The 17,099-nt window shown below is 40.0% G+C and overlaps 1 protein-coding gene across 1 annotated transcript in view; it reads left to right on the top strand.

Annotated features, from left to right (window-relative positions):
* Nucleotides 1–6,504: 6,504 nt before the first annotated feature.
* arhgef2a (Rho guanine nucleotide exchange factor (GEF) 2a) overlaps nucleotides 6,505–17,099 on the top strand; it is a gene marked incomplete at its 5' end in the record, with an annotated part of 57,713 nt that continues 47,118 nt past the window's right edge. The window contains 5 exons of the mRNA XM_079288083.1: nucleotides 6,505–6,567; nucleotides 14,652–14,814; nucleotides 15,300–15,367; nucleotides 16,327–16,390; nucleotides 16,555–16,681. Coding sequence (XP_079144209.1) covers nucleotides 6,505–6,567; nucleotides 14,652–14,814; nucleotides 15,300–15,367; nucleotides 16,327–16,390; nucleotides 16,555–16,681 — 485 coding nt within the window. The remainder of the gene's footprint in view (nucleotides 6,568–14,651; nucleotides 14,815–15,299; nucleotides 15,368–16,326; nucleotides 16,391–16,554; nucleotides 16,682–17,099) is intronic.

The raw sequence follows: 17,099 nt of genomic DNA, 5'->3' as shown, positions 1-17,099 counted from the left end.
TTTCTTGTTTTTTCATGTTTTAGTACCCTAGCCCATGATACTCTGTGCCTGGTAAGGTTGTAGCTCCCTGTTGGGATGCTACTTGTGCTGGTTGTGGTCACCTACTGTGTAATTAACTCCATCTGTGTATATTGATTGTAAAATTGCCAGAATATGTACGCTGAAGAAGGCGTCTTGCCCGAAACATCCCTGTGGCTTATCTGGAGCTATATAATTTAAATATATGTCATATATAATGACAGGCATATAATGACAGTGCAAAAGCCCCGAAAGGAGACCTGGATGTTTTGATCCAGCCTTTACTAGAGCACTGCAGCTCAGAGAAGATGAACACCTGGCTAGAAATCAGTGTAAGATATAGTTTGGAAAATGTAAAATAACCAGCATTGGGTTTTAAGATGTAAAACTTTGTACTGTGAGAACTAAATCTACACCCTTTTAAAGTACTGTGTAAAATGGGCAGCATTACAAACAGTTGCATCATTTCTCACAGCTGCTATCTTGTCTTCTCTCTGCAGGTGTGGTCTGCGATGACTTCTGATTTTGGTCGCTAAATGGACTTGATGTCGTCAGCAGTTATGCTGCATTCAGGTACCCCTCAGATGGGCCCATTCCCCAAGTTGGGAAGTTGTTCTTCCACGTTTAGTGTGGTCATGAACCTTACTTTTTAACATGGAACAAGAGCATGTAAACAACTTGTTGATAGCTGTTTATATTATGTTTATGTTGTATATTCAAACAAGTTTTCATCAGATTGAGAAATATTTATTTATCTACATGCAGCACCAACGGTTCTGTCGGTGTGACAGTGTCCAACTTTGTAGGTGGCAGTTGAAGTAATAATATTTATTAGTCCTTAATAATTTCTTCATTGTCATAGCTGACCGTATTAATTTGTTCATACTCATAGCCGACCTTAGAATATTAGTCCATAATCATAGCTGACCTTATTTATTAGTTCATCGTCATAGCTGACCTTATTTATTAGTTCATCGTCATAGCTGACCTTAGTTATTAGTTCATACTCATAGCTGACCTTATTCATCAGTTCATAGTCATAGCTGACCTTGTCAGTTCATAGTCATAGCTGACCTTAGTTATTAGTTCATACTCATAGCCGACCTTATTCATCAGTTCATAGTCATAGCTGACCTCATCAGTTCATAGTCATAGCTGACCTTATCAGTTCATAGTCATAGCTGACCTTAGTTATTAGTTCATACTCATAGCCGACCTTAGAATATTAGTCCATAATCATAGCTGACCTTATTTATTAGTTCATCGTCATAGCTGACCTTATTCATAAGTTCATAGTCATAGCTGACTTTAGTTATTAGTTCATAGTCATAGCTGACCTTAGTTATTAGTTCATAGTCATAGCTGACCTTATTCATCAGTTCATACTCATAGCTGACTTTAGTTATTAGTTCATAGTCATAGCTGACCTTAGTTATTAGTTCATAGTCATAGCTGACCTTATTCATCAGTTCATACTCATAGCTGACCTTATTCATCAGTTCATACTCATAGCTGACCTTATTCATCAGTTCATAGTCATAGCTGACCTTATTCATCAGTTCATACTCATAGCTGACCTTATTCATCAGTTCATACTCATAGCTGACCTTATTCATCAGTTCATACTCATAGCTGACCTTATTCATCAGTTCATAGTCATAGCTGACCTTAGTTATTAGTTCATAGTCATAGCTGACCTTAGTTATTAGTTCATAGTCATAGCTGACCTTATTCATAAGTTCATAGTCATAGCTGACTTTAGTTATTAGTTCATAGTCATAGCTGACCTTAGTTATTAGTTCATAGTCATAGCTGACCTTATTCATCAGTTCATACTCATAGCTGACTTTAGTTATTAGTTCATAGTCATAGCTGACCTTAGTTATTAGTTCATAGTCATAGCTGACCTTATTCATCAGTTCATACTCATAGCTGACCTTATTCATCAGTTCATAGTCATAGCTGACCTTATTCATCAGTTCATACTCATAGCTGACCTTATTCATCAGTTCATACTCATAGCTGACCTTATTCATCAGTTCATACTCATAGCTGACCTTATTCATCAGTTCATAGTCATAGCTGACCTTAGTTATTAGTTCATACTCATAGCTGACCTTAGTTATTAGTTCATACTCATAGCTGACGTTATTCATTAGTTCATAGTCATAGCTGACCTTAGTTATTAGTTCATACTCATAGCTGACCTTATTCATCAGTTCATAGTCATAGCTGACCTTAGTTATTAGTTCATACTCATAGCTGACCTTATTCATCAGTTCATACTCATAGCTGACCTTAGTTATTAGTTCATACTCATAGCTGACCTTAGTTATTAGTTCATACTCATAGCTGACCTTATTCATCAGTTCATACTCATAGCTGACCTTATTCATCAGTTCATAGTCATAGCTGACCTTAGTTATTAGTTCATACTCATAGCTGACCTTATTCATCAGTTCATAGTCATAGCTGACCTTAGTTATTAGTTCATCGTCATAGCTGACCTTAGTTATTAGTTCATACTCATAGCTGACCTTAGTTATTAGTTCATCGTCATAGCTGACCTTATTCATCAGTTCATAGTCATAGCTGACCTTAGTTATTAGTTCATACTCATAGCTGACCTTAGTTATTAGTTCATACTCATAGCTGACCTTATTCATCAGTTCATAGTCATAGCTGACCTTAGTTATTAGTTCATACTCATAGCTGACCTTAGTTATTAGTTCATCGTCATAGCTGACCTTAGTTATTAGTTCATAGTCATAGCTGACCTTAGTTATTAGTTCATACTCATAGCTGACCTTAGTTATTAGTTCATACTCATAGCTGACCTTATTCATCAGTTCATAGTCATAGCTGACCTTAGTTATTAGTTCATCGTCATAGCTGACCTTAGTTATTAGTTCATACTCATAGCTGACCTTAGTTATTAGTTCATCGTCATAGCTGACCTTATTCATCAGTTCATAGTCATAGCTGACCTTAGTTATTAGTTCATACTCATAGCTGACCTTAGTTATTAGTTCATAGTCATAGCTGACCTTATTCATCAGTTCATAGTCATAGCTGACCTTAGTTATTAGTTCATACTCATAGCTGACCTTAGTTATTAGTTCATCGTCATAGCTGACCTTAGTTATTAGTTCATAGTCATAGCTGACCTTAGTTATTAGTTCATACTCATAGCTGACCTTATTCATCAGTTCATAGTCATAGCTGACCTTAGTTATTAGTTCATAGTCATAGCTGACCTTAGTTATTAGTTCATACTCATAGCTGACCTTATTCATCAGTTCATAGTCATAGCTGACCTTAGTTATTAGTTCATACTCATAGCTGACCTTAGTTATTAGTTCATACTCATAGCTGACCTTATTCATCAGTTCATAGTCATAGCTGACCTTAGTTATTAGTTCATACTCATAGCTGACCTTAGTTATTAGTTCATACTCATAGCTGACCTTAGTTATTAGTTCATACTCATAGCTGACCTTATTCATCAGTTCATAGTCATAGCTGACCTTAGTTATTAGTTCATCGTCATAGCTGACCTTAGTTATTAGTTCATACTCATAGCTGACCTTAGTTATTAGTTCATACTCATAGCTGACCTTATTCATCAGTTCATAGTCATAGCTGACCTTAGTTATTAGTTCATACTCATAGCTGACCTTAGTTATTAGTTCATAGTCATAGCTGACCTTAGTTATTAGTTCATACTCATACCTGACCTTAGTTATTAGTTCATACTCATAGCTGACCTTATTCATCAGTTCATAGTCATAGCTGACCTTAGTTATTAGTCATAGCTGACCTTAGTTATTAGTTCATACTCATAGCTGACCTTATTCATCAGTTCATACTCATAGCTGACCTTAGTTATTAGTTCATACTCATAGCTGACCTTAGTTATTAGTTCATCATCATAGCTGACCTTAGTTATTAGTTCATACTCATAGCTGACCTTATTCATCAGTTCATAGTCATAGCTGACCTTAGTTATTAGTTCATACTCATAGCTGACCTTAGTTATTAGTTCATAGTCATAGCTGACCTTAGTTATTAGTTCATACTCATAGCTGACCTTAGTTATTAGTTCATACTCATAGCTGACCTTATTCATCAGTTCATAGTCATAGCTGACCTTAGTTATTAGTTCATCGTCATAGCTGACCTTATTCATCAGTTCATAGTCATAGCTGACCTTAGTTATTAGTTCATACTCATAGCTGACCTTAGTTATTAGTTCATAGTCATAGCTGACCTTATTCATCAGTTCATAGTCATAGCTGACCTTAGTTATTAGTTCATACTCATAGCTGACCTTAGTTATTAGTTCATCGTCATAGCTGACCTTAGTTATTAGTTCATAGTCATAGCTGACCTTAGTTATTAGTTCATACTCATAGCTGACCTTAGTTATTAGTTCATACTAATAGCTGACCTTATTCATCAGTTCATAGTCATAGCTGACCTTAGTTATTAGTTCATAGTCATAGCTGACCTTAGTTATTAGTTCATACTCATAGCTGACCTTATTCATCAGTTCATAGTCATAGCTGACCTTAGTTATTAGTTCATACTCATAGCTGACCTTAGTTATTAGTTCATACTCATAGCTGACCTTATTCATCAGTTCATAGTCATAGCTGACCTTAGTTATTAGTTCATACTCATAGCTGACCTTATTCATCAGTCCATACTGATAACAGACTTTATTCATCAGTTCATACTCATAGCTGACCTTATTAATCAGTTCATACTGATAACAGACTTTATTCATCAGTTCATACTGATAACAGACTTTATTCATCAGTTCATACTGATAGCAGACCTTATTCATTGGTTCATACTTACAGCAGATCTTCATTTGTTCAGTCATAGCTGACCTTATTAATTTGTTCATAGCCATAGCAGAGCTCATTAGTTCCTTGCCACTTCTAAACATATTCATTTAAATAAATTTAAAAAATGATTAATGGCGGTGCGTGTACATGCTAAGGTAGATAGGTAGATAGTTCCCATCATTTTGCTGCATTTTTGTTTTAATTTGGTATCTTTTCATGTGTATTACTGTAGTTATGGCGTAAGATGCTTATCTAACTCCAGAAAGGGATTCTGAAGGAATCTGAGGATTGGATTAATTCAAGGGGAACGAGTAATGAGATGATCACCGCTCATGGCCGACTCCCCAGCAAAACCTACCAGACCAAGCGCATTTGAAAGCAGAGGTGAGGGGAGGAGAGCCGCGATGTAAGCCAGCTCAGCTAGGATCTAAGACAATTCCAACAACGACTCCTGGATGATATCAGGTCATAGGAAAATGTAGGCTCACCCAGCAACGGGGAGGTCCCACGTCTTTACAAAGACATGACTCCATCATCGCATCCTGGATCAAGTTGCACTTGACGGGTAGAGCACAGGACAGAGCTCAGGACTCCGGCTGGACGAGAGAAGGTGGGCTCTGTTTACATCAATGATGCTTGGTGTCCAAACAAAGTCAAAGTTAATGGACAGTTTTTCTCTGATGCTGAATTTTGAATATTGATTTTTGGTCCATATTGCCCAGAGAGTAGTTTTATTGTTGCTGTTTACTTCCTCTTGATGCAAATTTAAAAAATGCACGGGAATGCACTACTGTTTTGGTTTGTTGTGTTTTGTTGTGTAGCAAATGGGCTACAACTGCATTGTGTTGGGCAACCCTGTGTTGCATAATGACAATAAATTGACCTTGAATCTTTGAATCATTGAAGCTAATTTCTGGTCCTAATCAATGCTTCTCAGTGGCTCCCCACATGTCAATGTTGAGCCTGCAGTTCATAGCTAACGGTGCTAACAGCACTAACAGTGCAGTGCAGAGCTAATGCACTAACATGCACTACAAGCACAACTCATCGGCTATGTGAACAAAGAGAGGAGAAGCAATTAAGTCTCTCATGATATAAATGTGTGCCAGTTCTTAAAAACTGCAATAAATCCCGTCAATAATAACGACGGAACAACAGACCACTCACCTGTCAGGTCCCACATGTTTGTAAATAACCTCACAAAAAGGAGGTGAATACTTTTGGATGAATGTGTTGCAATTTGAGCTTTTGTCTTGTTATAACACAATAACTCATCTTGCTCTCAGACATAAAAAATGTGTACTATTTAACTTAAACTTTTCTTTTCTCAGTATGAAAGGCTGCTGTAAAATATTACCATTTTGTAAATGGTTTCATATTGGGATGTAGTAAAAAGCAGATAATCGTCTATACCAGGCATTCACACACAGCTGAATACTGTGTGCATGTGTGTGAGGGGGCGGTGATGATTCAGAAGTCAGATTTCTCACAGGAACAGTCACTTCACTAGAAGCAGAAGCACATTGCAGTTGGCCAGTGAGGGAAGATTTTTTTCCCTCTTTGGTAGGGATCTGAGGAATCCAGAGAAGTATACGAACGCTTATATTGGATATTTTATTTTCAGATTGTCACAATGTCCAGAGTTGCCAATCTGTCGAAGCTGCGACAAGAGAGGATGAGGGAGATCAACCTGCGGGTGAGTTGGCATTATGTTTATCATTCAGTGTAACATTAAAGACATTACCATCAGATTCACTTTAGGACCCGCCAACCACACAGTGTTAAAATAGGACAGATAATTAGAGATTACTACTAAATGGTACTTTGTAGATTTTCTATTTTCCTGTCTTTGTCACTTCCCCCTTCTGTCTACATCAGTGTCATTGCCTGTTTTTGCACTCAGTCATAATACATTTCCTCAATTTGACACAGGGCCTGCTCTCTACGACAGGAGCACAGGCCTCTCAGGCCACAGGCCCTGATATCACTGCATTTCTTCTCTAGATATACAGGATAAGTCTCTATGTATTTGTGAATGTAGGTGGTGGTGTGTATGTATGTTTGCTTGTACACAGTGTGCTTTCTCACTGGATATTTGACGATAGCAACTGTTGCCATAGAAATGGCCGTGGGTGTGTGTTGTAATATTACTGCTTTCTTTGAAAATGTTGCAGGCCTCAAAAATGTGTATAAATAAATATATAAAAAAGTAGTCAGTGCTGGATTTACTGTGGCACTAGTTTTAAAAGCACATATGTGCATTCACATTTGAAAGCTGTGCATTAGAGATCGTCACACACACGAAAAAACAAAAAAACTGATCATGTGATGTGCTTGATTTACCAAGGTCCCCCAATTTACAGCCACTAGCTGCACACCATCTCCACCCTCCACCTGCTGCACCCGGTCCTTCTCTCTCTCTCGCTACTAATACGTGTATTCTGAAAATAAACAAATGAACTGTAGCTGAAATTAATGTTGGACGATGATATAATTTGTTGTCTGAGCTTAATAAATAAATAAAAAGACAAAATCCACTGCTTAACTATTCCTAATGAGCCCTGCCTGTAGGTCCAAGACTGTATTGAGCTTCTGCTTTAAGATGGATATACATAGTAGATAATATCAACAAACTATTGCTATAAAAGCTTCACAGGGGGTCGCAAGGACCTGTTGAATAGAAGGGGCGAAAGAAAAAAATTAATTCAGCGAAGAAAAGGACAAATGTTATTTTTTGTAAGTTTATATCTTTGTCCATTTCGAAAAAAATATATAGATATGAACTTCTTGTGAGAAAGGGGGTACGTTGTAGATATTACAGCCATATTCACTGAGCTTTCATTCTGTTTAATGTAGCAAGCATAATGTAGCAAGCAGGACTAAGCTACATAGCTTAGTCCTGCATTACAAAAGTATGTGGTTAAAACTAAAGAGCCAAAGCAGCAATGGCTAAGCGTCAGGGAGAAGGTGTCAAAAAGAGCAAGCAGATTTACCAGGACAGCTATATCAATCTTGGCTTTATGAAACACCAGAATACTAACACCCTGAGATGGTAGGTTTCCTACAAAAACAGGAACTTGTGATGGCAATCAGGCCCCAGGTCACAAGAAACCGTTTTGCAAGGACTGGAAGTAACCAGAAGTTGGCAACTGTTGCATCATTTCAGTGCTCTTTCCTTATTATGCAAGCCAGAAAGCCACACATCTGGGAAACGATGACCAAACAGGCTTGCAATGAAATGGAAGGAGTGGACCCAGTGGCGGCTGGTGGAAAATGTTCTAGGTAGGGCCGTCCTATCAATTTCAGGAAACATCCCAGTATGATTTAATGCAAACAAATGTAAGGATCAAACACGCATTATTACTTGGCAGTTAAATGTTTAACATTTATTCCAACAAAACAATCAGTAAATAACACTTATATAATATAATATAACATGTTTATTTATTGAGATGCCCCTATGGACCTTGTTATAGGAGGTAAAGATCAGGAGAAGTAAACATGAAATGTAATTATGAATACTGATGTTAAATTAAGCTATGATGAGTTTTCACTGTTAATTTAACATCTCTATTACATGTTGATGCCTCCATGACCAAGTTAAGCAGATGAGACTGAGGACAGCTATGTAGAATAAAAGATGTTCACTTTGCATAATATGTAGCTTGACAGAGTTCTCATGTGTGTCCTGGTGTTCTCATGTTTCCTTACCTCTTCATCCCTCACTCCCTACCCTGGTGTTCTCATGTTTCCTTACCTCCTCATCCCTCACTCCCTACCCTGGTGTTCTCATGTTTCCTTACCTCCTCATCCCTCACTCCCTACCCTGGTGTTCTCATGTTTCCTTACCTCCTCATCCCTCACTCCCTACCCTGGTGTTCTCATGTTTCCTTACCTCCTCATCCCTCACTCCCGTAGCTGTCCGTGCTCGATCTGTCCCCGTTGTTTTAAAAAGCTAAATAAATGATTAGCATGACGTCATCCAGCTAGCCAAACCTGTCTGGTGTACAGCTAGTACAGAAGCTTCGCATGTACTGCTTCCCTTTCCCGCTAGTATGCTGTCTGATTGTGAGGTCAGGCTGATCTGATATCAGCTCTTTGGCTGCAGAATCTCCGCCAAAGTTCTCCTCTCAAACGGGTCTTGGAGGAGGAGTGCTCGCCTGTAGAGACTTCTCCTGACGAGAACGCGCAGCGAGGGGGGCCAGATCGTTCTGGCCCCACTCTGAATCTATTTGAGGGTGCTGATTGGCTAAATTGTATGTCACTCATTTATATCTTTAATTAGCAATTGGCTAAACTGCTTTATAGACCCGCCTCTTTTGGGCCAAAACGATCCGGCCCCCCAAGCTACGTGTTCTCAGAGTGTCGTGCACACAGGCAGAGAGGACGAGCAGACGAGCACACAGGCGGAGAGGACGAGCAGGAAAAGCATATATTATGATTATTATAATTCATTTCTTTGTTTTGTTTTGTTGTGTGGCTCATGGTGGGGCCAGGCCCCATGGCCCTCTATTGACCAGCTGCCACTGTGTGGACCTCAGATGGCTGACAAATGTAAGACTGTACCCAACAACACAGAGAGACAAAACCATCCAGTTGGATGAAACTACCACTGCGGCAGGGGAGGCAATACTCCTACAATATGTACAGTATGCACAGTACATTGAGCTCAAACAAGACATTCTCATGTCTGCCAATCTCATAATTACCATGCAAAGATATGGTATTTTCTAAGTAGTTGATACATTATTTGCCAAGTATAATCTTCCCACACCAATGTAGTTGCTGCACAGATGGATGCCTTATTGATAGGGAAAAATTAGGGCTTCAATAGCCATTTGAAGTAGAAGGTGCCCTACTGCAGTGTTTCACTGCAGGATACAAGCATCTCTCTCATAAACTGAATGAAACCTTACAGACTGTGGTAATAGAAAAGCTCGCCCAGTCAACAAACAAATCTTTGGGTAGCTGCTCGAGACCAAGGCACACTAGACCCCCAGACAGATACCAAGGTATGCTGGCTGTCACAGTGTGTTTCCTTGAACTTTCTAATGAGATAAGGAAGTTCTCAACCCTTCATATTCATAAACTACTGAAATGACAGATGAGTTCATCATTAACATGTCATACCAGGAGAAGACATACAGTACATCCTGTGGTTGACTTGGGAGTACAGAAAGACTAAACAGGTGAAGGAGGAAGGGAAGTACCTCCAAGCTGAGGATGAGCTCATGGATATCCAATCAAGTTCTCTCTAAAAGAGATTATATGCTGAATTTGGATACATGCAGGTTTGGCTTGTGAATAATTGCAACATTTTTGGTTGTCTAAATGTTTTATTCAGCGTTAGGTTGCACTTAGCTCCAACATCTTGTTTCACTTTAGTTGCAAAAAGCCAAGATGGCAATGGCCAAAATGCTGAAATCAAAGGCTTCAAAACTAGTCCACAAACCAATGGATGACATCACAGTGACTACATCCACATCATATATGCAGTCTATGTACTAGATTCATCTTGCCATTCACTACACTCACTGTCACTCTTCTCAGCAATTCCCTAACAATGACTTATGTTTGGCTGTTACCAAAATCACACCTAACATCCCATCACTGGCTCAAGAAATGCAGGCTCAGAGCTCTCATTAGATGCCAACCTATATGATTAAATATGTATGATGGTGAAATAAATAATAATACTAATATGAATGATGATGATTATGAAAATAATATTATTATTAATAATAATAATAGCCTATATACGTATTGTTGTAAAACAAGCTCCTAAAATGATATCACCTCGAAAAATAATACAATCAGTTCAAAATGTCAACAAAATTGGAAGGTTTACATCAACTGGCTGCAGACAGTTAAGGACCCTATTTCAATTAATTGTACAGTTATTTATTGTTCTATGCTGTATCCATGAAAATACTTCAAAAGAAGTACCTTTTTCCCTTTATAATGGGCCAGTTATGGAGGGAGGTCGGGATTATAAATTTTCTGAGTTTTAGGCTTTGTCAGTGCAATGAATTTTAGAACTACATTGATTTAATTTATGTACTTAGCCAAGGCTAAATATACCTCTAATGTATAATTGTAATTGTTGGAATGCTGTTAAGCATTATCCTGTGGTTGGGCCAGCCTTGTAGCCCCATCTGACCAGAGCAGCTTTTGATCGTCCCATTCTTGTTCTGAGGCGGTTTAGTGTTTTCCATTGAGCCCATGGTGCTTCTGGGCCAGGGGGAAGGTTTTCAGTGGGCGGTATTTCCATGACAGTTGGAAGAGGGTCATTCTCAAGCTTTTCCCTCCAGAGTTGGAGTCTGGTTTCTTCCAGAGAAGATACTAATACTGGGTACTAATTACAGTTGTTCATGGATTCTGGTCCAAAAAAGAGACGTAGAAGAGCTAGCTTTAGCTTCCCAACAAAATAACATTTCCGAACTGAGCAGACTGAGGAGAGGTGAAAGTAAACCAGAACCGTCCGGTATGCCATACCGCTAAAAGATTCAGTGCTGGTATGGCAGGAAGAGGGGAGAGCAGCTGTCTGCCAAAACCCACATACAACACACAGTCACAATCGCATTTCAACGAGAAAACACATTGTAAAGATTGGTCAACATACAGTTAGTTACCTCTACAAAGAAGGTTTTATTTTCGGCTTGGATTGTCTGTTTCACATTCATTGACAGTGCAAGATAGGGCATTTGTGCTGCAATCATGTAGTTTTGGAGAAACTGAAAAAAAGTTCTGTGTTTAAGCAGTACAATCCAACACATCTTCTTTAAAGTCATGTTATTTCCAGATTACAACTTAAAGCTCATGAATACACCGAAGTTGAAAAAGTTTTGTCAACATTCACAAATAATTCTCTGGCACTTCCACCGTTTAGCCCTCATCCAACACATTTAACATACGAGGAAATACCTACTGAATGAACAGAATAAACTACTATAACTACTGCAAGAAAAAAGAAGTGTAAGAAACAAGCAAGATGTTAATTGATTTATTCTCAAAACATTATTAGTTATGTAATAAATGTCATCTGAAGAAAAAAACAAAACAGATTATCATTATTTTAGGAAATTTAGTTAAACTTCATATTGTGTAAAATGGAAACAGTGTGTCTGTATCTGAGCCTGTTCTATTATATCTATTTAAAATGCATAGGCTGCAAATGGGTGGATTTGACTGGGGACCACAGGGCTCTAATACATATTCACGAACAAGGACCACACCAATGACAGTATGACTTTCGAGAGGTTTATTGCATAATGGAATGATTGTTAGATTTAAGAAGCGGACGGGGTCGAGGGATGAATGGATGTAGGGGTAGAGGGATGTAGGATAGGGGTAGGAGTCGATGTAGAGGGATGTAGGGTAGGGGTAGGAGTCGATGTAGGGTAGGGATGAAGGGATGTAGGATCGAGGTAGAGGAATGTAGGGTAGTGATGAAGAAATGAAGGGATGTAAGGAAGAAGAAACGAGGAGGGTTGTAGAAAGGAGGTTAGGCGATCAATGGGGGACCGTTGATGTCCGGCGGCTGGCGGGAACGGGGGGAATGGAGACTGTAGGGTGGGGGCCATCTCTTCGGAAGCTCTGGTGGTGCAGAGTCCCCGAAGATAGCTTCATAAAGACAGATGCCGATGGGCGTTTCTGGTGTCATTCAGGTTGGAACGAATGTATGAGGAGATACGCAGAGAAGACCAACGACCAAGTATCTTGAGGATGTGGTTGGAAATTCCTTGACTTAAAGCGGCGCCGATTAAACTCGGGGGCTATTCCGGATCGGGCTGAGATATGGCGAAAGTGGTGGTGAACCTGAGACCGTGCAGCCCCTTAGCCTGTGACGAACAGGGGATCTTGAGGGGGAGTTCGGCTGGAGGAGCTTAAGTAGTCGCAGATGGATGCAAGTACGGACTTGGGTTTGAGTCTAGTCGGAAAAGATAGATGGGTTGAGGTGGACCGTATTGGTTGGTCTTGCGGCATTTGAGGTGATAGACGACTGTGTCGGGAGGATGGATGTGATGTCTGATGCAGTGGCGTGTCGCGACGGATGGTGGTTGGAGTTCGAGGCGGTGAACTTGGAGCAGCGAAAGAAGCAGGCAAGAACGTGGACTTTAATCCGCGAAGCTTTACGGAAACCTTCGAGTAGCACGACAACGTTCGAGTGGGTAGAGGCTCACGGAGCCCCTGAGGACAGTTTTGTGTAGAAGTAGCTTCCGCTTATGTAAACCTGTATGGTGGACGGCTTGACCTTAAGGAGGGAAATGGATGAATGACTGAGGTTTGTGAGGGTAAGGATGTCGAGTGACGGGAATGGAAGGCTATATGAGGCGCGAAAGCTTCGAAGTGGTTCTGTCCAGTGATGTACGATGAGTGTTTGACATTGCCATTTGCACTATTTTCGGAGTAGATGGCAATGGTCTTTTTTAGACCATTCATGCCCCAAAAGAATAGCTGCTATGACTATGGGATACATTTCGTAGATCGTGGAAGAAGGCGTGAGGGATGAGAATTCAAGCGGCCATGAACCAATTGTCGCTGTAGAGGCCGCCGAAGCTGATGGAGGGTGCTGCGTCTGTGAAAAGCTGGATATCTTCCCGCTTGGTGATGTGTTCGTAGTGGAAGAAAAAGATGCCGTTCCGGGAGGATAGGATCTAGTGTCAGTTTAGCTCGGTTTTGCGTGCTTCGTCAAGTGTGAACCTGAGACCTTTTAAGTAGAAGCCCATCCAAACAATGCTTTCACACGGGAAAATAAAAGATCCATGGTTTAGTTGTATCTGGACGGAGACCGCCTATTTTCTTGGGACCAAGGTTCCACTGTTAGCTTTGGATCATGGTCCCGGGGAGGTTTCACAAATTTTTTGTTGAGCACTTACTGAAAAGTCAGTAAGCCCAAACCAAACAAGATAGGTGTGAAAGGGCCCTCAATGGATGTTGTTGGATTTGGTGAAGTAGAGGTGCTAAATGTTTTAGTTTTTGCTCCATGTTCTTGTTCCATCAAAATTTGGAGGCCATTCAAAGCCAGGATGTGGAAATGTTTTCTGTTATTTGTCCACTCTGACTTCTGCTTTTACAATGTTCATGTAATCACCATTAGAGCTTCTTCTTGTCGGAGAGGCACAAACAGACAAAACAAATAAAGACAGGAAAATGTGTATGTGTAACCCCTGACTTCATTGTAGGGAGCCCTGGGGTTCATACAGAACAGATCTTATTAATAACTTTGTGAACCCCCTGAGCGGGGCCCGGACCCCAGGTTGGGAGCCACTGCTCTGAAGCACAGTAAAACAAAGTGTACCTAATTTGATAACCAACAGTTTACTGAACAGGAATGAAAAGCAGAACTACAATTTTCCCAAAAGTCCTTATATCATGTTTAATAAGGATAGCTTCAAGGCGGGCAGCAAGGCTGACATTGGTGAATTTTGAGTGTGCAGACAGCTTCTGTTTCTGACCTTTCAGCTCTTGTCTGTGTGCTTGACATGCTCACCTGTGACTTAATATCTCTGTACCTGTAACTATGCGTAACAGCCCTCCAGTGAACGTCAACAAAGCTCAGTTGCTCATAATGTTACAACTGTGGCTGTAATTTGCCCTGACCCCAGGGTAGTGTGACAGAGCCACAGTGTAGCATTAATGCTGTTTTTATAACAACCTCCTCTTTTCTCCATCCATCAGTCCAGACAAATGTAAAAACTTGATGCTGACAGAGGTTAGAGGGCTCTTAACAAATATACAGGAAGTCTTTTTCACATTGAGTCTCTGTTTCTTTTTCAGAATAAAGAGAGAGAGCGCATGAGGGAGCGAGAGAAGGCGGCAAGGGAGAGGGAGGCACGTTACAGCAATGGTCACCTCTTCGTGTCATTGACAGTGTCAGGAACCACACTCTGTTCAGCATGCAGCAAGAGTATTACAGCCAAGGAGGCGCTCAGCTGCCCTAGTAAGTATATAGTTAGTGCACATATACAGTGTGCACATATACAGTGAGAGGTGGGTGAACCTACAATACAAGTTCAGTCACTTCTTACCTTAGTAAGACTGTGAAGGTATCTATGACTTACATTCCCAAATCACAAAACTGCGTTGATCTGCGGGAATCTGCATAGGGAGGAGGTTGGGCTGGTGGATGGGTAAAAAAAACAAAGGACTTTTACTCAAGAGATGCTGGGTGTGTCCTGTTTGAACCAAGTAGTTTGGTTGCATGAACATAACTAAGCATTTTTGTTTGGTTTTGTTTCTATTTTGCAGTCATTTTAAAACAAACCCTGAGGTCTTTTATTGAACCTAACCAGGTAGTTTTGTAGCGTTGTTTAGTTTAATTTACAACTTTACTTTATCAAACTGCGACCGTAATGTGGAAGAAAATATGTTTACGAGAGAGGAGGTATAAGATGTTTGTCCTCTTAATGTCTCTATTTTTTCCAGCATGCAATGTTACTATCCACAACCGCTGTCGAGACACTTTGCCAAACTGCGCCAAAATGAAACAGAGGGTAAGACAAGCTACACCACAAATCATCAGAACTCTATTTATTGATTAGGGTTTCTTCTCTCTTCTATTATTTACACACATATTTATAAAGTCATGACATTTTTCTTCCAAAGCCCCTTTACTATTTTGGGCTGTCTGATCAATTGTGAAAGAAACAAGGCAAAATCTTTGGCCATCAATCAAAAACGATGCACTATGAGCCAACTCAAACCAAAAGGTGAAGCAAAAAAAGAAGGTTATGGGACTCAAAGAAGAAACCCCTCCAGAGCTGCAGCTTAAAAACATTAGAGGGGCATAGATGCATGTAAATATACAACATAGAAACCTTTCACAGTATATCAAAGAGAGTATAAACCACAAGAGTAGAATTATATGAACAGCAAGTTGTCACTCATAGACAACACAAAAACACATATGCATACATATGCCGACCGTCTTTACACTTATGACGTGATGCGTTTTTGGACTCAATGTCATGGGAACCATTGAAGGTTGAAATGCTGGCACACATTGTTTTACACCAGTCAGCGGCTAAGACTGCCAGGCTTAAATGTTGAAATCTGAGAACTATCACATTCTCAGTTCGGAAACCTCATGCGTACATTAAATCAGGTACAGTTTGAATTAGGAGATAAAGCTGATAGATTGTTTGTAAGACCACTGAAGGGGGACAGGCCAGCAGGTCTGTTCATAACATTTCCTCCAGTTAATTGTGGATCCTAAACAAATTGACGAAATGTGATTGAGAGTTGGAGAGAGTAGTGCTGGTGTTGTCAGAGTTTCTTGTATTTGAAAACGGAAACTGTAGCTTAGTGTCGAAATGATTTTCAATGCAATGGCTAAATATTTATCTGACAATGTTGATGCAATGTAGTGAGACACACAAACATATTTATACATACTTTATATGGAATGTTATTGTACATGTAACATACAGATTTGTGTCCTTTGTTAATACAGCAGCAGAAGATGGCCCTAATGCGGAATAACTCAGCTGTACAGAATGTCACGCTGCGCACAAAAAGTGAGAGCTTTTCTTATACACACATATATTCAGTCTCCTTCACCGACCTGAAATAGTTCTCATTCAGCCATTCCTATTTTTTATCCTCCTTCTGCCCTACTCCAGTTTGCTTGTCACTCTCCCTTGTGTTGTTCTCCCGACCTGCAACTGTTTTTACTTCACAGCTCCAGGAATGCGCGAGCGTCCAAGTTCAGCCATCTACCCTTCAGACAGCTTCCGACAGTCCCTGTTGGGATCCCGCCGTGGACGCTCCAGCCTATCCAAGAGTGTCTCCACCAACAACATTGCAGGGTGAGCCTCACTTTCATTGGTCACCAGCTACAACATAATGTAAGGGAGACACTAAGGCACAGGCAGCTACCCAATGATATGGTCCAGCCTCGCCCCACTGTAGCACAAGTGCAATAATATTGGATCTTGATCCTGTGAATGGGCTCGGTACATCTTCAGTTTCATTGTAGGATTTACAGTAGATCATTGTTCATCATTATATCTGTGAGGCTTATCGTGGTTTGGATTATATTATGTTTGCATGAAACAAGTAAGCTGGATATTCATATCTGTGTATTCATGATTCCTACACATTCTTGTGGTCAGCCCCCATAGCAATGTTCCAATATAAAGGCATTTGAGCAGTGCACTTTGTTGAACAATTACATGTTTGTATTGTACAGGTGACAGACTTTTAAATGTAGGGAAATTAATTACA

The sequence above is a fragment of the Melanostigma gelatinosum genome (assembly GCF_949748355.1).
Source record: "Melanostigma gelatinosum genome assembly, chromosome: 17".
NCBI classification, from domain to species: Eukaryota; Metazoa; Chordata; class Actinopteri; order Perciformes; family Zoarcidae; genus Melanostigma; species Melanostigma gelatinosum.
The sequence above is the reverse complement of the archived record's forward strand: the minus strand, read 5'-3'. Positions and strand labels throughout refer to the sequence as shown.